General features: G+C 39.5%; 1 protein-coding gene across 1 annotated transcript in view; it reads left to right on the top strand.

Moving 5' to 3' along the window:
- CD79B (CD79b molecule) overlaps positions 1–18,068 on the top strand; it is a 127,674-nt gene that overhangs the window by 84,928 nt on the left and 24,678 nt on the right. The window contains exon 2 of the mRNA XM_053694289.1: positions 16,461–16,502. Coding sequence (XP_053550264.1) covers positions 16,461–16,502 — 42 coding nt within the window. The remainder of the gene's footprint in view (positions 1–16,460; positions 16,503–18,068) is intronic.

The following is an 18,068-nucleotide window of genomic DNA, read 5'->3' as shown; positions in this document are numbered from 1 at the left end:
CTAATATGTAGAAGAACAATGTGCCCTTTATGGATATAATTTTGTATCCTGAAATAGAGTGGACTATTGATGAGGTGTTATAGGGTGCTGTAAGGTATTGAACATAAACATGAAATAGATTTCAAAATGGTGGAATACTGTCTACTGGTGTTTTAGGGCAAATGTCATAATAAACTTAGAACATTGCACAAACCATCTACATCATTTGAACCTCTAACCAAATATTATGTTGCTCACATATAAATGCCCAATCATATATAGGGATGCAGTAGGCAAATGGCAATTTGATTCAAAGTTATGTCTAGGCAAAAACTAAATAAGTGAAGAGCTACCTTATCTTGAGAGCCAAAACTATCACTAACTACAAGGGTATTATAAATAATAAATAACATAATACAGTTGAAAATCAGAGCAGGTTCAGTCATAAAAATAGTTAACATGGGTATTATAAGTGTTTAAATTATAGCCTGGCCTGAGCAAACAATACGTGAGTGACCCAATGTACTTAAAATTACTTAATCGAGAGATTAACAGAGTGATTCAGCACAATAATGTGAGAGAGTTTTACAGTCATTATTCATGTCTAAACAAATAGTCATCGTGTGTATCCAAGTTTTGTTTTTTAGCGTGCACCCATACTGACTCTAGTGGGGATATAGCTGAAAGGTTATACAAGTTCGCTATAGCGTCTTTTGATCTGTGTAGATCCGGACTTTAATAGGCCTCGTTGCCTACTCAGCCCACTCCATGTCGGTCTTCTTGAGAAATCCTCACTTGGGTGTAGAAACCGGAACAGTGGAGTCGCCGGGAACTAGGACCAAGACTGTGTGATTGACCCAACTCAGTAGGACCACTGCTCTCGCAACTGGCAAGGAGCTCGGCTCTCAATGATCCTCCAGCACCGGCAACAGGTAAGTGTATGACAAAAAGAAGGCTCCTCCGAGACAGATTAGAGCTCTCCGGTTTTGTGTATCCAAGCTGGAGCCTACTCTGCTCTCTAACGCCAGCCTCCCCTTCCCTTCGCAGAGCTTTTTGGGAAGCAGCTACTCCTGATGGATCCAGAAGGGCCTTTTCTGGCCTCACATATGTGGGTTCAATTGTCACCTCAGGTGTAGCTGTCTGCACATCCCAAGCTCCTAAAGCCTCCTGGCCCCCGATCTGGGAATCCCGGGTGGGTAAAGGTTTTTTCTTGTTGGAGTGTACAGCACTTATCTGGCTGCGAGGTAAGGGGATCTCTCTGTTTAGCCGACATGTCATGGTAGGAGCAACTATGCTTTCAGACGCTTTTGTTGATCGGGTTGAAATAGTTGGTGCAGGCCCCTCTTTAGACCGCGCATGTAGCAGAAGTTTGAATAATTCTTCCTCCAGACTCCGGTAATGTCTTGTATGATTTGGACCATGCTGTGTTCCCATCTGTCTATAGTATCCATTTTCCAATATGTGTCTGGAACGGATTTTCTTAAAAATCTTTGACACTGTATGTAGCTGTTGTATTAAATAGGTGGTTCCCTATGGTATTGAAGGTTTTTGCAGTGTTTTGCGGTAGTTCACTGCTCCGTAACGACAAAGGCCTGGGTATGCCCTGCCGGGGGTGAGATAATAGGCCGCAACCTATATAAAGCTCCAGAAGGCTGCAACTGACATCAAGTCCAAATATAGCAATATCATTTAAAAGGGCTTTCTCTGCTGTGTGCAATTTGACATCAAGGTTTACTCGATGGCTTGTTTCAAGCTGGGTTTTGAGCAGATATATACTAGGACCTGAAGCAGAGAGCAGTCTTGCGACCGATCATGGCCGCCGCCCGGAAGTTCCCCCGATTGTGATTTATTTTATCTTGGTATTATCATGTTTTTATTTTGAAAATAAATTGTAGAAGAATTTTTCACTTATTCTGTCCAAGGTCCAGTTTTTTCTACATATTTAGCTAATGACTTCCATACACACCTTTATCCCTTTTGCAGATTAAGCGCCTAATCTCCATAACTTTTTCACTGCTGTACTAACAGAACATGCTAACAGTGCTGATTAACTTCTAAGAATCACATTTACCAGCCTGCTCCTATTGACTTTTCTTTTTGCCTGACATATGCATCATTATGTAATTTCTGCAATAGATGCTGGACTTTGTGCGCTGTTAATTTTTTTTTTTTTTTTTGAGGTTGTAAATAAATGGTACAGGCAAATAATAACACATTTCCAAAATATACATCTTAAAATTCAGAAACGAAAGATCCAAATAATCGCCCAAGCATTCAAAGAAAAATTAACCTCAGGGTTTTAATTAAGATATATACCCTTAAATTATGATGTTGAGTCAGATAGAATGAAATCCCACAATGATAAATAGGGATTTTTCTTGGACCCCTTAGAAAAGAATTTAAGTCAGACTGGGGAATTGTAGGGGGAAAATATAAAATAACAAAATGAGCCGCTCTTGGACCCCAAATGGAACCTAGTAACAAGTGGAACGTAATCTTAAAATTAGTAATAAAACATATTACAATATGGGAGCACAGGTAATGTTTCAAAAACTAGAAAACTAAGATAAATAAATTAGGAGCTCTATGTGATAAATTAAGGAGAGTAATTGCTTGTTCAAGGCTTGTTCTTAAACCTATCTTAAGATATACACTGTAAGAGACTTTAGGATATTATGAGTAACATTTAACTGGAAAACTTGCAGAACTTGAAGCCAACCAGCAGCATTATGGGACCTTGGTGTAAACTGACGTGAGACCCTACTGCCTTTAGCCTACGTCTGAATTATAGAAATAATGTATCTTATAAGAGATCACGTATTTGGATATACACACTATCGGCTAGATTACGAGTTTTTGTTGGTAATGGTGTGCGGGGCTAACGAGCAGTTTCTGCTCACCGAACCCGGCGTGCGGAGAGCAAAATGTAGCTCCACATCTCACCTCAATACCAGCGCTGCTTACGGTAGCGGTGAGCTGGCAAAACATACTCGTGCACGATTTCCCCATAGGAATCAATGGGGCTGAGCTGGCTGAAAAAAAAAAGTCTAACACCTGCAAAAAAAGCAGCGTTCAGCTCCTAACGCAGCCCCATTGATTCCTAAGGGGAAATACTTTTATGTCTACACCTAACACCCTAACATGAACCCCAAGTCTAAACACCCCTAATCTTACACTTATTAACCCCTAATCTGCCGCCCCCGACATCGCCGACACCTGCATTATATTATTAACCCCTAATCTGCCGCTACGGAAACCGCCGCCACCTTCATTATACTTATGAACCCCTAATCTGCTGCCCCCAACATCGCCGACACCTACATTAAATTTATTAACCCCTAATCTGCCGCCCCAAATGTCGCCGCAACCTAACTACAATTATTAACCTCTAATCTGCATCCCCAACGTCGCCGCCACTATATTAAAGTTATTAACCCCTAAACCTAAGTCTAACCCTAACCCTAACACCCCGTAGCTTTAATATAATTTAAATAAATCTAAATAAAATAACTACAATTAACTAAATTATTCCTATTTAAAACTAAATACTTACCTATAAAATAAACCCTAAGCTAGCTACAATATAACTAATAGTTACATTGTATCTAGCTTAGTGTTTATTTTACACCTATTTTTAGGTGTAAGTTACAATTACACCTAACACTACACTATAATTAAATAAATTAAATAAACTAAATATAATTAATTGCAATTAAATAAAATTATCCAAAGTATGAAAAAAAACAAAACACTAAATTACAGAAAATAATAAAATAATTACAAGTTTGTTAAACTAATTACACCTAATCTTCAAGTCATCCGACGCGGAGCATCCTCTTCATCCGGAGTCTTCTTACTAAATGACGTTACCTTTAAGTGACGTCATCCAAGATGGCGTCCCTTCAATTCTGATTGGCTGATAGAATTCTATCAGCCAATCGGAATTAAGGTAGAAAAAATCCTATTGGCTGATGCAATCAGCCAATAGGATTGAAGTTCAATCCTATTGGCTGATCCAATCAGCCAATAGGACTGAGCTCGCATTCTATTGGATGATTGAAACAGCCAATAGAATGCAAGCTCAATCCTATTGGCTGATTGGATCAACCAATAGGATTTTTTCTACCTTAATTTCGATTTGCTGATTCTATCTTGTCAATTCTATCAGCCAATCGGAATTGAAGGGACGCCATCTTGGATGACGTCACTTAAAGGTACCGCCATTTAGTAAGAAGACTCCGGATGAAGAGGATGCTCCGCGTCGGATGGCTTGAAGATGGACCCGTTCCGCTCCGGATGGATGAAGATAGAAGATGCCGTCTGGATGAAGACTTCTGCCCGTCTGGAGGACCTCTTCTTCCCGGCTTGGATGAAGACTTCTGCCCGTCTGGAGGACCACTTCTGTCGGATTCGTTGAAGACTTTGGCCCGGTTGGGTGAAGACTTCTCAAGGTAGGGTGATCTTCAAGGGGTTAGTGTTAGGTTTTATTAAGGGGGGATTGGGTGGGTTTTAGAGTAGGGTTGGGTGTGTGGGTGGTGGGTTTTAATGTTGGGGGGGTATTGCACTTTTTTTTACAGGTTAAAGAGCTGATTACTTTGGGGCAATGCCCCGCAAAAAGCCCTTTTTATTATTTTGGGGGGCTTTTTTATTTTATTAGGGGGATTAGATTAGGTGTAATTAGTTTAACAAACTTGTAATTATTTTATTATTTTATGTATTTTTTTTTTACGTACTTTAGATAATTTTATTTAATTGTATTTAATTGTAGTTAATTTAGGGAATTAATTTAATTATAGTGTAGTGTTAGTTGTAATTGTAACTTAGGTTAGGTTTTATTTTACAGGTATATTTGTCTTTATTTTAACTAGGAAGTTATTAAATAGTTAATAACTATTTAATAACTATTGTACCTAGTTAAAATAAATACATACTTGCCTGTAAAATAAAAATAAACCCTAAGCTAGCTACAATGTAACTATTAGTTATATTGTAGCTATCTTAGGGTTTATTTTATAGGTAAGTATTTAGTTTTAAATAGGAATAATTTAGTTAATTGTAGTAGTTTTATTTGGATTTATTTAAATTATATTTAAGTTAGGGGGTGTTAGGGTTAGGGTTAGACTTAGGTTTAGGGGTTAATACATTTAATATAGTGGTGGCGACGTTGGGGGCGGCAGATTAGGGGTTAATAAATGTAGGTAGGTGTCAGCGATGTTAGGGACGACACATTAGGGGTTAATAATATTTAACTAGTATTTGCAAGTCCCTTAACCCACCCCTGTACGTGAGGTGCACTGAGGAGAATATACTGGATCTGGTCCCCTGAGGGAAGGTCTAATAAAAAGTACATACTGTAAGATGAGAACTGTAGTAGCAAGGCTGACCATAGCAGTACTCTCCACCTCGCCCAACACCTATATGAAAAGCTGTGTTGCGCTTGTATTTTGTTTTGTCAACGATGGGGCATACCTCCTCTTGTGGCGCTCTGCTTGATTAGAAGGGTCGGATAACCATTCGCATGACAAACTATCTGCCAATTGGTATAATACTTGCAATTCTAAGGTTGGCCGCAATTCACAGTAAAATAAATGTAGATTGTGACTTTTATCTGGGTTGTCTGTCCCTGCATAGCCCCCTAATAAGGTGTCTTCTCCAAATATAGGCTTATTGAGGTGTCGTCGATCTAGCTGCAGGACAAAATTTGTGTCATCCACGTTAGAGGACTCTACCTCCAGTTCGATCGTGAGTTTATCTGATCCAGGAGCCCGATCATGATTTATAGCCCCACATGTCTGGAAACAGTTTTCTACCAGCCGGTGCAGCTTAAAAAAATGTTCCTCTAGGAGCGTGTAGAGCTTGTAGGTATGGCATAGTAGGTTCTGTCTTTCTTGATATTTTTGTAAGATCCAAGAGAGGATGGTGCAGCCAAATAGTGGTTGCCTAACCGGTGTTACCGGGGGGGGGGGGGGGGGGTGTTGATCTCTTCTTGGTAGGCCGCCGCCTGAAGTTACAATGGTCCAGATCTAGGCTGGAGGGTCACAAACACAGTAATCCTAGGATCAATAGATTCAGTGGAACGTAAACGTTCTCCAGACACAAGTTTTATGTGGGTATACTGTAGATTCCTCTAAGTAATCGGTGGATTAATGGGATCTCCTCAGTAGCCTCAAATATTGCGACCAAAGATGGCCGCTGCCCAGACACGCCCCCTGCGCTGTTAAATTTAAAATTCCATGCGAATAATGTTTCAGCAACATGAACTTGTGAATTGAATCACTTGGGAGTCCTGCAGAGAGTTAGATTGTTATTTATTAGTTTTTGTTGGTGTCATATTTTGTATTCTAACCATTTATCCGTAGGTATATTTTTGTGGTTAAATAAATATTTTGATCAATTTGCAACTGCTGTTCATTGTGTTGTGCCTTTCATTGATCCACTACCCTATGGTTGTCCTTTATTGAGGTATATGGGTGTGTGCTGGATAAGGGATCAGCTTTTTATTTCTCTTGTTATATATATATATATATATATATATATATATATATATATATATATATATATATATATATAGTAGCTGTAGAATTAAGCACTCACTGGACTTCAAGCAAAAAGATTTATTCCATATGTGACGTTTCAGGACCACTTGAGCCCCTTCTTCAGACAAGACCAAACCCAAAATTAACTGCAAACAGAGTTAATAAAAGCTACATAGGACCACTCCCCCCAAGTTGCTCCAATCAAAGAGCAGCATGTGCAAAAGAAAAACATTGACATGTGAAAAAAGCATTGTGTGCAGAAACACCCTGTGTATAATAAGTGATCTTACAATGCAAAACAGGCTTGTGTTGCATTAAAACAACCAGTGTTATATAAAAAAAAACTTGTGATGTTTAAAACACTTCTAATGCATAAAAACTTATATTGCATAGAGAACTCTGCTTTGCCCCCAATCCCAGAGAACTCTGCTTTGACCCCAATCCCAACTATGCAATCCCAGGGCCTGCGTACACACAACGGCACCCCCTTCGATCTCATATATAGATACAACAAGTGACAGCTCAAATCTAATAATCTCAAAAGGAACATCCCTGGGCTTACTCCCAATCTGATCTGTATAGAGCCACTGTGGCTATAATAGCAATGTCATCGGAGTCTCATAATTACCCAAATCTGTGCATACTACCGGGCTCGCATTCACCACGAGCTGTCCAGCTATCACATTATTCAAAACAGAAGACTACGAGATCACTGACGCTCCTACATCACCAATCACCGGCCACCACCAACTAGCTCCGCCCATAGGTGTACCATCAGCCAACCGCTGTTTGTTGCCGTGCATACACCCACCAGCTTAACTGGTCTATAATCACAGAGTAGAGATAGCCGCTACTCTGCCAGCGTAGTCAAAGAGGCATCGTATATGCGCCGACTACTTACAGACTCCTATTACCACATTCACACCCACTATGTTATATGGTATATCACTGCCCATATCATGACCTATGCAGCCTATTCCGCAGGTTACATGTAGCAGGGGAAATAGTATTATATATAGAGACCTCAGACTAAAAATCGCCATGTCTGTGTGTTAATGTGGACCCCAACTGAGTCGTAACAAGATAAACCACCAGATTAAAAATGTAAGATTATAATACTACACTCAGACCACCCAAAGCTAGTGTGTATCAAGAAATAATTTAAGAGAAAAAGAAAATAAAGTAAATATGAAAATGCCATCATATAACAATCCCAGATGAAAGCAGGGGGATGACATCCTGCAACCCTGCTCTCAAGAAACATCATAGATATCAATAAAGACTTTGGGTAAGACAATTACAAAGAATTGCATCAAGTACCAGTATTAAGCTATAATGGATTGTAGGGACAAGTAGAACATAATACCAGCTGGTGGACATAATAGGATCCTGCGACTGTCCACATAGAGCATTCATGTAGGAAAGTGGGCTAATAGATTGGGGTGCAGAGAGAGAGAAAAAAGCCAATTGCAAAAACTAAATATACAAAAAAGTTAAAATTTATACACAAACAATCAATATGTATACTACACAAAGGCACCCCGTGATCAGAGTACAAACCCTTAAAAAATGGTAATCCCTTACCCTGTATGTAGCAGTGGTTGTGCTCAAACCTCAGCAATAGTCACACCCAGCATCAGATTCACAGGTGACAAACACCCAGTCTGTAAGATGTAATGATGTGTGAATGAATCATTAACTGTAACTGATTCAAAGAAAACATTACCACCCAGTATGAGTATTTAGTCCATTAGGGTGGAGTGTCTCTAATTCATAGATCCATTGGGCCTCCTTCTGGAGTAGGTGTTTGTCCCTGTCACCACCGCTCTTCAGTGGCGGGATGTGGTCAATAATTATGAACCTCAGGTCCTTCACAGAGTGGCCAGCTTCAAGGGAGTGTTGAGCCACAGGTTGTTCTGACTTGCCAGATTTGATGGCAGACCTGATGGCAGAACGATGATTAGCCATTTGTACCCTGTCATCATCGGTCGTTTTGCCCACATAGAAAAGCCCACATGAGCAATTGAGTAAGTAGACAATAAACTCTGTGGTGCAGGTGACAAAGAATCTGATGTTGTATTTCTTAGAATTGGTGGGGTGATGGAATACTGACCCCGTCAACATCCCATTAAAGGTCACACAGCTGGCACATCTATAGCACCCCTTCTTGCGCTTCAGCATGGTGCGGTTTTCTTCAGTCTTGTCCACATCAGTTTTCACCAACAGGTCTCTAAGGTTACGATCCCTACGATATGCAATGCGAGGAGGTGAGCAGTTTTTAAATGGTGAAGCTGGATCAGTTTCCAATAGCTCCCAAGACCGTTTTAGTTCCCCTATCAACTTCCTCTTATAAGGAATGTATGTCGTGACAAATGTCAGGCGTTGTTCCTCTCTGGCTCCCTTCTTGATCTCACTCAGATCCATATTAGCCCCAATACTTCAAGTTTGAGATGTGTCAGCTCCTTGCCTTTATAACCACGTTCCTGGAACCTGTTATCCATCTCTTCCAATTGTTGGAGACAACGTTCATGATCAGTGTTGTTCCTCACTACTCGCTGGAATTGAGCTTTGGGAATGTTCTACATGAGTGATGGAGGGTGACTGCTCTCAGTATGCAAGATCGTGTTCCTGTCTGTCTCCTTGTGGAATAGTATGGTTCCCAACTTGCCATCCTGCTTAAAGATCCTTACATCCAGAAAGTCAATAGTTGAGTTATTGCTTGTGTGCTTGAACCTGATGGTCCCAAGGAGGTGATTCAGATCATCCACCCGCTGGCAATTCACTTGGGGGACCAACATACGGTATTCTCATCAGACACCTCTTGACTGCTTCCATCCCCATGTCATGTGGAATTACTGTGTGCAAACTTGAGAAGTCATGTGTCACTAGTAAATCAGTTTCTCCAATCTCTGTGTCATGGATGATGTTCTCAATAAAGGAAGCTGAATATAAGAGCTCATTCTCCTCACCCATGGCTGCAGGTAAAAATCCACAAACTGGGTGAGAGGCTGGAGCAGAGAGCCCCTGGCTGAGACAATCGGCCTCCCAGGATGTTCTCTGGGATTTTTGTGGATTTTGGGTAAAGTGTAAATAATTGTACTTATAGGAAAGTCACGTTTAAGGAACACAATTTTAGATAGGTAGCCACTAGAGGCCCAACGATCAAGGCATACGCCAATGTACTTCTTAAAGGGTATAGTAGGGTCACCTTGTAATATCCTATAGGTGTTGGTATCTGATAATTGTTGTAGGATTTCATTCTTATAATAGACCAAATCCATCACCACCACCACTCCACATTTGTCTGCTGGGCGGGTCACAATTGTTTTGTCATTTCTAAGTGATGTGAGTGCTTCACGCTCCTCCTTGGGTAGATTATTGTGAAAGCGTGATCTTGTCCCACCACGGACCTGCTGTTTCATCAGCCTAGTAAAAGTCTGGATAGAAGCATTATTAGTGTTTGGATCATATGAGCTCTTGCCCCTAAAGGGGGTCTGCTGGGACGACCCTTCACCATACAGCTCTTTCAGGCATAGATTTCTACCAAACTTCTGTAGATCAACATACATGTCGAACTCATTTAGTTTGTTGGTAGGCACAAAGGAAAGGCCCCGGTTGAGAACCTTATTTTCATCTCTCGTGAGAGGTCTTGAACTGATTTTAAAAACATTTGAGGTTGTGGGGTTTATGGTCTGCAATGGCGGGAGATGCCCCCCCTCCTCGTATGCTGCCTCTGCCTTCTCCTAAAAAAGAAGAGGATGTTGTTGCAGTAGCAGCAGGGATTGACCCCAGAGCAAAACCTCTTGGAGGGAGAGGTGCAGGATTCCTGTTGATACTAGCTCAGGGGAGAGCTTGGATCCTGACATGATTGAGGTGATACAGGGAGGCCTCCAATCACAGGGTCAAGGCGTGATCACACAATCCAGGGCTTTTTTTTATTTTTATAGGCACTAAAAGAGCTGATTGCCCTTTTAAGGGCAATGGCCATACAAATGCCCCTTAAGGGGCAATGGGTAGATAAGGTCTTTATTTAGTTAGGTCTTTTTTATTTTGGGGTTTGGGTGGATGGGGGGTCTTACTATTAGTGGGGACTTTGTATTTTTTAGGGTAAAAGAGCTGATTTCTTTAGGACAATGCCCTACAAAAGGCCATTTTAAGGGCTATTGGTAGTTTATTGTTAGATTAGGGGGTGTTTTTATTTTGGGGTGGATTTTTTGTTTTTAAGGGGGTATTTGATTAGGAATATTTTTTTATTTGGATAATGTAGTTTGTTTTTTTCTGTAATCTTAGCTTTTTTTGTAATCTCAGCTTTTTTATTTTAATTTAATCTAATCTTAGTTTTTTTATTTTTATGTAATGTTAGAATTTTTTTATTTTAATGTAAAAAATGGTGTGGGGGGTTTGGATAATGTTAGGGTTTTAATTAAGTAATTTTGTTATTTTTGGTAATTTTTAATTAATTTTTAATGTAATCTAATTCCTATTGGCTGATTAAAATCTTTCAGCCAATAGGAATGCAAGGGATGCCATCTTTGATGGCGTCACTTGCATTGAAGTTCCAGTGTACGGCGGCAACCATATGAAGAGGATGCTCCGCGCCGGATGTCTTCAGGATGGACCCGCTCCGCGCCGGATGGATGAAGATAGAAGATGCCGTCTGGATGAAGACTTCTTGCCGCCTGGATGAGGACTTCGCCGGCTGGATGAAGATCAAAGAGGCCGTCTGGATGAAGACTTCTTGCCACATGGATAATGACTTCGCCGGCTGGATGGATCCTTCAAGTGGGACTTTAAGAACTGTAAGTGGATCATCGGGGGTTAGTGTTAGGTTTTTTAAGGTTTTTTTGGGTGGGTTTTATTTTTAGATTAGGGTCTGGGCAATGTAAAAGAGCTAAATGCCCTTTTAAGGGCAATGCTCATACAAATGCCCTTTTCAGGGCAATGGGTAGCTTAGGTTTTTTTTAGAGTTAGGGTTTTTATTTGGGGGGGTTGGTTGGGTGGTGGGTTTTACTGTTGGGAGGTGTTTGTATTCTTTTTTACAGGTAAAAGAGCTGATATCTTTGGGGCAATGCCCCACAAAAGGCCCTTTTAAGGTCATTGGTAGTTTATTGTAGGCTAGGGTTTTTTTTATTGGGGGGGGCTTTTTTATTTTGATAGGGCTATTAGATTAGGTGTAATTCTTTTTTATTTTTGATTATTTGGTTTGTTATTTTTAGTAATTTAGTGTTTGTTTTTTTGGTAACTTTTTGTAATTTAGTACTTTTAATATTTTAATAAGGTTTAATTGTATATTTAAATAATTTTAGTAGAGTTAGGTTTTTTTTAAATATGTAATTTATTTAATTTAATTGGTAGTTTAATTTAATTTTAGTATAATAGTTAGGGTAGGTTAAGTAATAGTTTAAAATTAGTTTATTTTAATTTTACAGGTAAGTTTTAATTTATATTAAGATAGGAATCTTGTAATTTTAATTAAAAGTTAAGGGGTTGTTAGGTTTAGGGGTTAATAGTTTAATTTAGTTTTTGGTGATGTGGGGGCTGACAGTTTAGGGGTTTATAGGTTTAGTTAGTGGTGGTGATGTGGGAGGCTAGAGGTTTAGAGGTTAATACGTTTATTTAGGTTGCGGCGGTGTCGGGGAGTGGCGGATAGGGGTTAATAAGTTTATTTACGTTGTGGTAGTGTTGGGGAGTGGCGGGATAGGGGTTAATAACTCTATTTAGGTTGCAGCGGTGGCAGGATAGGGGTTAAACACTTTAGTATAGTGGCGGCGTTTAGTGAAATGGTGTAAATAAAGTTGGGAAAAACACGAATAGAATGTCCGATGCTCATCGCCCTGTACTTGGTGCGCGTGGTTTTGACGGCTTTATTTATAAATATGGAGATCGTATTCAGATCCGCTGCCACGATGTTTGGCGATGTTAGGAGAGCGTATTGACACCCGCGAATGTAATATAGTTGATGCTTTGATACATATCCCCCTTTGTGTTGTGGGGGTTGGTGGATTAGGGGTTAATAGTGTTAATAGGAAGATTGCATTGTGAGGGTTGGCAGATTAGAGGTTAATAGTGTTAATAGGTAGATTGCGTTGGTGGGTTGGCAGTTTAGGGGTTAATAGTGTTAATTGATATATTGCGTTGTGGGGGGTTGGCGGATAAGGGGTTAATAACTTTATTAGGTAGTTTGCGATGTGGGGGTTTGGCAGTTTAGGGGTTAATAACTTTATTAGGTAGTTTGTGATGTGGGGGGTTGGCAGTTTAGGGGTTAATACTTTTATTAGTAGTTGCAATGTGGGGGGGTTGGCAGTTTAGGGGTTAATACTTTTATTAGTAGCTGTGATGTGGGGTGTTGGCGGATATAGGGGTTTTGACATGTCTGTTTATTTTTTTGGAGGAGGGTTAGATTTTAACGTTTTTTTGTTTCTTACTTAGGCGCTGGCAGTTCATATACTGCCGTAAGTCATTGGCGACTCCAGAAATGTGTATTTACGAACATTTCTGAACCTCACCAGTTTATCCGACTTACAGCAGTATATGATCTGCGGGCACGGTTTATGTGATTCACCCATGCGAGGTGAACTTACGGGCGATGGGGGTTTCAGCAGTTACGTTGAAACTTACTCTCCATATGTAATCTCGCCCCATATAACAATATGTAAGGCACTGGAATATTTTCCTGATTCTATGCACACATAATATTTAAAATAGTATCAGATAGTATTTTTTTTTTCTTTTTCTTTGCTTTCAGAAAAAAACATACACTTGTTTCCAGGCTAGCTGAAAAAAACTAAGGCTTGTTTACATTACTCACTGCTTGCTGTGGCACTGAGAAGATATTTAGTGCAATAAATGTTAAAGAGACACTGAACCCAATTTTTTTTCTTCCATGATTCAGATAAAGCATGAAATTTTAAGCAACTTTCTAATTTACTCCTATTATCAAATTTTCTTCATTCTCTTGGTATCTTTATTTGAAATGCAAGAATGTAAGTTTAGATGCCGGCCCAATTTTGGTGAACAACCTGGCTTCTCCTTGCTGATTGGTGGATACATTCATCCACCAATAAGAAAGTGCTGTCCAGAGTTCTGAACAAAAAAAAAAAAAAAAAAAGCTTAGATACCTTCTTTTTCAAATAAAGATAGCAAGAGAATGAAGAAAAATTGATAATAGGAGTAAATTAGAAAGTTGCTTAAAATTGCATGCTCTATCTGAATCACAAAAGAAAAAAATTGGGTTCAGTGTCCCTTTAATATAGAACATAGCATGAGGACTAACCCTTATTATAACTAATTGTTGCAGGGAAGGACATAGCATGAGGACTAACCCTTATTATAACTAATTGTTGCAGGGAAGGCAGTGCTGTTGGGTAACAGAGTATAATTTTTACAGTCAAGCAGAACTGAAGCAAGCAAGAGAGAAAGATAATTGGTTTAAAAACTGAAGTGAGAAGCAGTTGAATAGTTCAGAATTGAAAGCAGATTGAAAACTAGATTGACATAGTCTAGATGCTGATGGGTTGTGTGCAAGACTTTGTAAGCATAGATTAATTAACCTGCATGCAAATGAAACTAGAATAAGTTTTGTTAGCAGAGCTGCTTCCAAGCAGTACTGTCAGCCGTATAGGAATCAGTCCGGGGTGTAACCCAACTGCTAGTGTGAATAGAAAAACACACGCTAGCACACTGAGAAATAACCAGGACGTGACCCACTCAGGAAACAGACAAGATAGGTTTCAAGAAGTAATAATTGTTCCTTTAAGCAGGCTTGTAACAAACAAAAAGAAAAAGTTCTCTTTTGCAGCTTGTAAAAGTAAATGTCCCTTTAAGCAGGCTTGTAACAAATAAAAAGACAAAGTTCTCTTTTGCAGCTTGTAAAAGTAAATGTCCCTTTAAGCAGGCTTGTAACAAACAAAAAGACAAAGTTCTCTTTTGCAGCTTGTAAAAGTAAATGTCCCTTTAAGTAGGCTTGTAACAAACAAAAAGACAAAGTCCTCTTTTGTAGCTTGTAAAAGTAAATGTCCCTTTAAGCAGGCTTGTAACAAACAAAAAGACATATATCCAAGAGAAGGTTTAAGGATAAGGCATAAGCAAGGTCAGGCAGGCAGAAGTCGGTATCCAAAAATCAGAAGCAGAGATCAGGCAAAAGCTAGGTCAGGCAGGCAGTAGTCGATATCCAAATAACAGTAATAGGGTTAGGCAAAAGCTTGGTCAGGCAGGCAGGAGTCGGTATTCAAACAACAGTAGAAGGGATTAGACAAGAGCTAGGTCAGGCAGGCAGAAGTCGGTACACAAGAGAAGCAAAATTCAAGTACTCACAGACGCCGGGGAATCAAACAAACAGGCCCCGAGTACGATCTCCCGCCGGAGTTTAAAGGCAGGAGCGGTGACGAATACAGAGGGGTGTGTCAGAGGATGCGTCACGTTGCTAAGCGACGTGACGTCATCCACACTGAGAAGCTCCGGGAGCCGCGGTGACACGGCGATGAACGGAGAAATCATGACAAGTACAAATAATTGAACAGGCAGATGAGCAGATGTTGAGAGGAGACTTTACTGAAACATCTTCCACAAAGTGTTTTGTTGCCTGATGAGATGAAGTCTTCCTGCCAGTGCAAGTCATCTTTAACAATCAACAAGCCATTAACTACTCAAAGATAAGTGTTGCCTAATGTATACTCATTGCTTTGTTTTAGCATAATGTTTTCAATAAAACGTGCACTGATTTCACAACATTCTGGTGTTCTTCCTTTTTCAGCACTAATAGGCGCAAAAGACCAATATATAGTCAGTTTTAATCCTAACACAACAATCAAAAGGTCAAAAGAAGTTAGAACATTTAGGCCTAGATTACAATTTATTGCACTCTGTAAATGAGCAATTGCCTCCTTTTTCAGGCCTGCGATAAATAACCAGCCGTTACAAGTGACTGGTTATTGCTACTGCAAGCTCACGGTAACAATCAGTGCTCAGAAAATTAACACAAGGTCAGACGTCTGGTTAGTTTCAAAATAACCCCTAATTGGCCCCAAAATAAAGAATATTCTTTTTTTTTTATTAAAAAAAGTAGCTTTTTATTTTTAATAAATAAAACTGCAAACAGCAGTTATGAGGGGTTAAAATTGGTGGGTGTGGGGTATTAGTAAAATGTATATACATATATTAACACATAAATATATATGTAAAAATTCATATACATATATATTTACAATCTGCTGCCCATCGCTGTGCGACTTATCCCCTGTGCTAGTTCTCATGCCATGTCTGACGGCATTAGAACAAGTCTCTCATTGGAGCCTATGGAAGCGCGCTCTCGCATTGCTCCTAACTGGTATTACTAAGTGGAGCGCAAATATTGCATTCGCTGAAGCGATATTTTGCACTTCACTTATAACCTAGCCCTTAATAGCTCAACTTTGTATTCTGTTTTATTAAAGGGACACTGTACCCAATTTTTTTCTTTTGTGATTCAGATAGAGCATGCAATTTTAAGCAACTTTCTAATTTACTCCTATTTTCAAATGTTCTTTATTCTCTTGGTATCTTTATTTGAAATGCAAGAATGTAAGTTTAGATGCCGGCTCATTTTGGTGAACAACCTAGGTTGTCCTTGCTGATTGGTGGATAAATGCATCCACCAATCAAAAACTGCTGTCCAGAGTCCTGAACCTAGAAAAAAGCTTAAATGCCTTCTTTTTCATATAAAGATAGCAAGAGAACGAAGAAAAATTGATAATAGGAGTAAATTAGAAAGTTGCTTAAAATTGCATGCTCTATCTGAATCACAAAAGAAAAATTTTGGGTACAGCGTCCCTTTAAGTTTATTTATATTACATATTCACAAAAAATGACATGAAAGATCACGTCTAGTCTGCTGTTTTTCATTATGCATGGTAATCTATGACATAAATATTTAAGCTGTCTAACAAATTACTTTTTTTTTATTTGTAGATTACAATGCTTTTGGAAAAGAAAGAAGATGCCCAATGCCAGGTATTTCTTCAAGTTGTTTGAACCTATATGGCTTAGTTATTATTTCAATAGCAGTAACAATTTAAGAAGGGACAGACAGACAGAAGTATATATCTCCACCCCTGCCCACTTGGCATCGCGACTAGGGGCAGCAATACGCTGCCCGCATTTACCATTGCATAATCAGCTGCGTGTGCAACGCTCCCCCTGCTCATGCGCAGTCAATCGAGTGCAAGAAGGGGCTGTCAATCTCCTCTCTCAGAGTCTGGTGGAATTGAGAAGCGCCAGTATACAGTTGGAATAGCAAGAGCCAGCCTGCAGGTGAAGGTGATCCAAGGCTGCAGGCGCAGCTTCTTAAATTGAGCTCAATGTCTTAAATACATGAATCAGTACATAGGGGAACACAATGTAAGTAAATACTTTACCATTTGCCTACATCCAGGGGAACTGGTTTTGCAGCACTGCAGCACCTGTATAAACCATCATTTAAAAAACAGTAAAGTCAGAATTAAACTTTCAGATAGATCGTGCTATTTTAAGCAACTTTCTATTTTACTTCTATTATCTAATTTGCTTCATTCTCTTGGTAGTCTTTGTTGAAAGGCATCCGTAGGTAGGCTCAGGAGCAGCACTACTGGGAGCTAGCTGCTGATGGGTGACTGCACATATATGTTTCTTCTCATTGGCTCTCCCAAATGTGTTACCTAGCTCATGGTAGTGCATTGGTGCTCCTTCTACAAAGGATACCAAGAGAATGAATCCTCTATCTCACTGGTTTTCAGGATTACCTTGGGTGAGAGCAGTTCAAATAACCATTTTTACTAATTAACTGATTGTTTCACCTGTGCTCTAGTTCAGATATCAACATCTGCTCTGTAAGAGAGGCCTGAGGACAGGTTTGAAATTCAGTACAAGAATATGCTCTGCTAAACCTTTACCTTTAATTACATTTAAAGGAACATGAAGCTCCAAAATTTTATTTCATGATTCTGATAGAACATACAATTGTAAACAACTTTCCAATTTATTCACATCAAATTTTCTTCATTCTCTTGGTATCCCTTGTTGAAACAGCAGCAATACCCTACTGGGAGCGAGTGGAACACATCATCTGAGGCAATCACAAATCTTTTCTAACTTGCCTCTCCGCTATCCCACCTGATGCCGAGGTTCCAGTATATCAGCCAGGACTCTTTGTGATTAGTGTGATGCTTTCTCTTATAACTTGTTCTGTTTATTTTCTTATTCACTCTTCTTTATTCAGTACTATGTAACCTTATCCAGTGGGAGGGTGGTATGTGAGCAGGGTGATTAGATGTGATATTACCTTCTGTCAATGATTTTAATTTATTAATAAAGGCTATGCTTTATTAGTAGGAAATAGTGCTGTAAGCCCCCATACTTTCTCTTTTTTTTGTGCAATCACAAGAGGCATATATGTGCAGCCACCAATCACCAGCTAGCACCCAGTAGTGCATTGCTTTTTCTGAGCATACCTATGTATGCTTTTCAACAAAGGATAACAAGAGAATGAAGCAACTTAGATAATAGAAGTAAATTGGAAAGATATTTAAAGTTACATGCTCT

The sequence above is a fragment of the Bombina bombina genome, chromosome 1 (assembly GCF_027579735.1).
Source record: "Bombina bombina isolate aBomBom1 chromosome 1, aBomBom1.pri, whole genome shotgun sequence".
Taxonomy (NCBI): domain Eukaryota; kingdom Metazoa; phylum Chordata; class Amphibia; order Anura; family Bombinatoridae; genus Bombina; species Bombina bombina.
Note: the sequence above shows the minus strand (reverse complement) of the source record. Positions and strands in the feature narration are given on the sequence as shown.